This window comes from Triticum dicoccoides, chromosome 5B (assembly GCF_002162155.2).
Source record: "Triticum dicoccoides isolate Atlit2015 ecotype Zavitan chromosome 5B, WEW_v2.0, whole genome shotgun sequence".
NCBI classification, from domain to species: Eukaryota; Viridiplantae; Streptophyta; class Magnoliopsida; order Poales; family Poaceae; genus Triticum; species Triticum dicoccoides.
This window is the reverse complement of record NC_041389.1, coordinates 416,429,901-416,436,106: the sequence shown is the minus strand read 5'-3', so window position 1 is coordinate 416,436,106 and position 6,206 is coordinate 416,429,901. Positions and strand designations below refer to the sequence as shown.

General features: G+C 55.1%; 1 protein-coding gene across 1 annotated transcript; it reads left to right on the top strand.

Annotated features, from left to right (window-relative positions):
* The first annotated feature begins 228 nt into the window (after positions 1–228).
* On the top strand, positions 229–1,868 carry LOC119309701. The gene has a single exon (XM_037585651.1). It carries the CDS (start codon positions 351–353, stop codon positions 1,593–1,595), a length of 1,245 nt encoding a protein of 414 aa, XP_037441548.1. The 5' UTR covers positions 229–350; the 3' UTR covers positions 1,596–1,868.
* The last annotated feature ends 4,338 nt before the right edge of the window (positions 1,869–6,206 follow it).

The following is a 6,206-nucleotide window of genomic DNA, read 5'->3' as shown; positions in this document are numbered from 1 at the left end:
GATAAAACGAGGACGAGAGGATGAGAAACCTCCTCAGCATCCAAGCCCGGTCCAAGCCAGAGTAGTCGCAGCATACTGGCAACTGGCACGGTCGCGTGGCCCCACACCCAGCTGGGTCCAACGTGTCCGGGTCCCACCACGCCGGAGTCCCATCACCGCCCCGTAACCCCACCGCGCCAGAGTTATATTTACCTCCCGCCTCGCGGCCTAGCCGGTCCAGTCCAACCCCCAGTCTGGCAGTCTCCCCTCCCTCTCCCAAATCGAAGCGAGAAATTCCCCAAAAAGCTACCCCATTTCCGTCCCAGCCGAGGCACCGGCGCCGCAGCCGCAGCCGTGCCCGCGCCCGCGCGATGCCAAACGCGATCCCGGCCTTCTTCCGCGCCTCGCCGGCCGCGGCGTCGGGCTCCGGCGCCGGGGCGGGGCCCAGCCTCGCCACCTCCGTCTACGAGACCCGCCTCGGCCTTGCGGCGCTCTCCTGGTCGCGCGCCGCGTTCGGCCTCAGCCTCCGGGCCGTGCTCCGCGTCGGGGCGCTCGCCTCTTCATCCTCGGCCTCCGACTACGGCTGCTACGACGACGGCCCGGAGTTCGACGAGGAGGCCACCATCGCCGTGCGCGTCCGGCCCTGGCTCTTCTGGCGGCGCCGGGGGTCCAAGCGTTTCCACGTGCACGACCGCCGGATCGACCTGGCCTGGGACCTCACCCGCGCGCGGTTCGCCTCCCCCGGCTCGCCCGAGCCGTCGTCCGGGTATTTCGTCGCCGTCGTGGTCGACGGCGAGATGGCGGTCGTGGCCGGGGACATGACGGAGGAGGCGTACCGGAAGACGAAGGCCCAGCGGCCGACGGGCCCCGGTCATGTCCTCGTCTCCCGGCGCGAGCACGTCTCCATGCGCGACGGAGGGCATGGCCGCGGGCACAAGACCTGCGTCAAAGTCCGCGGCAAGGAGCGGGAGATCTCGCTGGATCTCGTCTCGCGCGGGCACGGCAAGGATAGGGAAATGGACAAGGAGAAGGACAAGGCCGAGGTCGGCCTGTCGGTCTCCGTGGACGGCGTGCGCGTCCTCCACATCCGCCGCCTGCGCTGGAAGTTCCGCGGGAGCGAGAAGGTTGACCTCGGCGGCGGCGACCGGGTCCAGGTCTCCTGGGACCTCCACAACTGGCTCTTCTCCGCGCGCGAGCCGGCCCTCACAGACGCCGCCTCCGTCCTCGCCGCGGCGTCCCCGCCCGCGCACGCCGTGTTCGTCTTCCGATTTGAGCTCGGCGACACCGCCGGCGGCGAAGAGCGCGACTCCGCAGAGGCCAAGGAGAAGGAGCTGCTCGACAGGGCAAGAAGAGGCGGCGCCGGCGTCTTGTCAGGCTACCTAGGGAGATGGGGCAGAGGGGACTGGAGCGAGACCAGCAGCAATGGGGAGAACCGGAGGAAGAGGGGGCAGGCGCGGAGGCTGGCCAAGGCAAGCTCATCGTCGTCGGCATCCATTGCGTCCTCCTCGGCCTCGTGGGCGAGCAGCTCGACGGTCATGGACTGGGCCAGCCCCGAGGAGGCCGAGCTGCACCGCAGCGATGGCTTCTCGCTCCTCGTCTACGCCTGGAAGAGCTAGTAATGGCTGCCACGACGGCGTCGGCAGAAGCAGCTGGCCGGCGGCATTGTTACATTTGATGATTGGTTCTTCATTCAGCGGGAGCTTCCCTCCCGATTGTTGTAAGTTGCAGTTGTTCTCCGAGCAATGTTCGTGTGCAGTTTTGAGTGCTCGGTTGACCAAAAAATTGTTCATTACATCAATAGCTAAGGATTTTCAACAGCTAGATGAACCATATTACGACCTTTGTTCCGTCAAATTCAAAATTTAGGTGGCATATTGCTGGATTCTGTTAATCATTTCTCCGGCCCGGTTGGTCGATTAGGTATGACACTGCGGACTTTGAAAACGATCTTCTTAATCCAGTGATGATTAGACCAAGTAGTGGTTACATGTCTTCACTCAGAATAATTTGCCCCTACGCTTAGGGGCTTCCATTCCATGTCTCCCGTGCCACCACTAGCTGAAAAGGGATATATATAGAGAGAGAGCATATGATCGACTGTTATCAGAAGCCAACAAATTCAATCCCCAATCATGGGGTGATAGGTGACAAGAGCCGGGCTGTTTAGATTGAGACATCTACATGCTGGTGCTCCGCTGGATCGCCATTGCTGCTTGTCCCCTTCGCTAATTATTTTTTTGAGGGAGAGAGCCTTGCTAATTAGTTGGAGCTGGTGGTTATGGTTTTGGCTTAAACAACGACAATGCTGTGGGTGGGGGGCTTGGCTTGGCTAATGAGTGCTGCAGCAAAACAAGGTGCCGCATACGCAACTCTTGGTGTGCTGTCATGGAGCATTAACATACCAAGGGGCCATATGAATATGATGTGTTCTCAAATGCTCTTGCATGGTGGAAGAGGTTGGGGTTTTCTTAATTAGAATGTTCTGCGTCGGGGTCGGGTCCCTACTCTTCTTTAGAAAGAAAGAAAAAAAATCCCAATCATCACCATTTCTTTCAGTGATGTGCAGTAGTTGCAAAATTCCTAATCATCGCCATTCTTTCAGTGATGTGCAGTAGACCCTAAGATCTTAACTAATGTGTTCTTGTCGACCATTCTCCAGTTTAAAAAGCCTGTATGAAGGACCTCTGAGAGAATTTTATTAAAAGTGACCCGCTGATAGAGCGGATTTTTGGGACCTGGGTACACCGGAATCCGCCCGATTTTATAAAAACTTAACAAATGTATTTCTTGTTCTGAAAAATCCCGGAACAAATCATGCCCAAAGGTGTTGGTTGGAAACTTACTGATGCAACTTTTCCTAAAATAATGTGACCATGTGTGGCTGGATAAACATGAGAAAATGAGAGTGTTGCCATTTAAGTTTTAAATGTACCATCCTCATATTTTTTTTTAAAAAAATTCCATGCAGGTCACAGAAATCGTCATGTTATTTTGTAAAAAGTTACATAAGAGTCTCGACTCGATACCTATGTGCGTGTTTTTCTACGGGAATTTTCAAACCTCAAAAAAGTACATTTTTCTTTGCCAAGTTTTAGAAAGTGGGTACACCGAAACCCCAGACCATTCTGCTAGCATTTTTCATACGGTTATGGTACATCTCTCAGTGGTAGGAAACATGGAAGAGCGGTACGGACAAGCTTTAACCATAAGCAGCTCGCAGTGAAGCCTGATTTCCCAGCACAAAAGTTGCTTGCAACAGAGAAGTGGGCGGTATCCAAAGATGGAGCACGTGATGAAGAGTGAACAAAACTGGCAGCGGAGAGTTAGTGGCCGGGCTGAGAGCACAGTGGGAGGAGAGGAGAGGACCATGGACCAGTTGAGCTTGCTGGATTCAGATGAGTTGGCTTTGACCGGATTAGTACTTACCACTACCAGTGCAGCATGTGGTGATCTACTAGTAGTACTACGCAGCGTATTTAAAAACGGCGATGATTTCCGGCGAGGCAATCACGGAATCTTGCCGCCGAAGGGAGGGAGGGAGGTTAGCCCGCGATCGGTGACCCGGATCAGACGCTGCCTGCACACTCTACTCTACTCTTGGTACTCCCTCCGTTTCAAAATAAATGACTCAACTTTATACTAACTTTAGTACAAAATTGGGTCATCTATTTTGGAACGGAGGGAGTAGATGAGAACAGTCCCTGGGTGCCGGTGATGGTGATGGTAATGGTGCCCCCGGAAGGAGGAGGTATCGTGGCCGTTTTGTGTCCGCTTTCGACCCATCCGCGGTCCAAGTTTGCGCTGTTTTTGGGGTGAAACGGACACCACGCGGATGCGCGGGTCGTCTGCGCGTGCCCGCCCGTCGGTGGCACAGGACGGGCCTTTTTCTATCCGCCCCCCTCCCTCCCTCCGGCCGCATCCACTCCACTCTTTCCCACTCTTCCCCTCTCTCCCCCTCGCCGCCGCCGGCCGCCCGCTGCCATTGCAGCCGTGCAACTCGGACGCGCGCTTGCCCAGCCCCTTCCTCTCGTCGCCGCTAAGCTACCCAAGCACGGCCACCTTGTTTGCGCACCCGCCGGCCGGATTTGGGGCGGATCCGGTCGGTCTTGAGCTCGCCCGGCTGTGGGAGGCCGGGCCGCGCCATGGACTGGCCGGGCACCTTGCCGGCAGTGGCTCGTCCTCTAGCCGCTCGGATCTGCACCGTCGATGGTCCGCCAGTAGATACGCGAATGGCGGCCGGCCGGGCTCGGTGCTTGCCCAAAAGCTCGTCGGCGCACCGTTGCCCCTCATCAAGTGCGACCACTGCCCAAGGGTGGTCGTGCGCCGCGAGTCTACAACGCCAGAGCATCCCGGATGGGTGTTCATCAAGTGCTTAAACGATGGGGTATGTGCTCTTTTAGCTTCGGTTTGTGCTCTTGAATTAGACTAGTGGTGCCAACTTTAAGTTTTATTGTGTAGAACGGATGCAAGTTTTGCTATTGGGAAGAAGAGTACATCGATATGTTGATAGAGCGAAATGTAGTGCATGTTCGTGCACTTTTAGCTAGCCTAGAGGCTTTAGATGAGACAAGTGCACTTGTTGCTAGATTAGAGTCTAGGCACGATACTACGTGCGAAGAAGCAACAAGGCACGATACTACGTGTGAGGAAGCAACGTCGACTTCTGGCTTGAAGAAGAAAGGAGGAGGCAACGTCGTGCCTCCTCCACAGATCAACGATGAATGCATCGAGAAGGCGCTAACCCAACTCAAGGAAGCAGTTATGAAAGTTGGGTATCTTCTCAAATGTATTCTTATGGTTCTTATTTTCTTTGGCCTTATTGTACTAGTCAAAATGTGATGATGTATTGTCATGTACCAAAAATGAATGATAAAAAAAGTTTAAGGACACGCCCGGACACGACCCCAAATCCCTCTCTAAACGGACAGAATCCGGGCAAAGCGAACGTCCGTTTATGGTCGCGCGGTGGAGTTGGCTTTAGCGGCCAGCCCCCTTCCGATTCTGTGGGCTGAAGCCACTGGGCGAGAGGATCTTGCTGCAGTCGTCGTTGCCGATCTGTGTGTGATTCTGTGAGACCAGGCGTGGTCAACCGATCCGGTAAAGCTCGGCGGGGAAGAACTCGGCCAAGTTACTACGCATGCACGTACTGGTGTTTCTCCGTGTATTGTGGGCAGTCAGTGGTGAGTACTGCCGCTGGATAGCGGTTCGCCACCCCCACCACGTCGGCAGGGAGTGGAACGTGCTGCATCTGTGTAGATCGTGGCGACGTGTGCCGTGCCGCCACGAGGCGTCACATGCTGATCAGCTCGCCTGGAAGTTGGGGAATATGTATGTATGTATGCATGCAAGTACACAACTGCTGTGATCACGAGGACCGCAGCCAGCTCTTGCCGTGGGCGCTCGCTCACGGTCACCGGAACCCGTGGGCGCTCGCTCACGGTCACCGGAACCCGTGTGCCGTGCTGCACCTGAAACCGCACGCACGTCCGGAGGGCGCGGCAGGCGCATGTGGCTAGGAGGGCCCCCGTGCTGCGGCGCAGTGCCGGCCGGCCGTCGTTCCGTCCCGTCGAGGGGGCTTGGCCACTTGCGGAATCACATCCATGTCATTGTCCGCCTGGAAGAGAAGACTTTGGCAGGTTTCGGTACGTAGCCCTTGAAGTTTCCGGTCCTGCAAGGCTGCACCCACCAGACGGCCTCTGCAATATGTCTATCCTGTTCGCAATCGCAGAGATTAAATTGGATGGATGCGGAGCAGCTAATAGCTCCAGCCACCTAGCAGCCCAGCTCACCTCAGCTCAACAAGAATCCTTAAAACTCGGATCCAGAGAAGTAGCTGGACGGCAATGCCGATGGAATCCCTCGTCCAAAAGGTACAAAACTACTCCCTCCGTTCCCAAATATTTGTCTTTCTAGATATTTCAACAAGTGACTACATACAAAGCAAAATGAGTGGATCTACACTTTAAAATATGTCTACATACATCCTTATGTTATAGTCCAGTTGAAATGTCAAAAAAGACAAATAGTACTCCCTCCGTCTCAAAATTCTTGTCTTAGATTTTTTTTAGGAAAGATATACTTTATTTAGACAAATCTAAGACAAGAATTTTGGGACGGAGGGAGCATTTGGGAACGGAGGGAGTAAGAGGGGTTTTTATTTATTATATGCACAAAAGGTACAACAGGTATATATAGTCCGGTCGAGCTGGGGAATGAGGCTGAAGAGC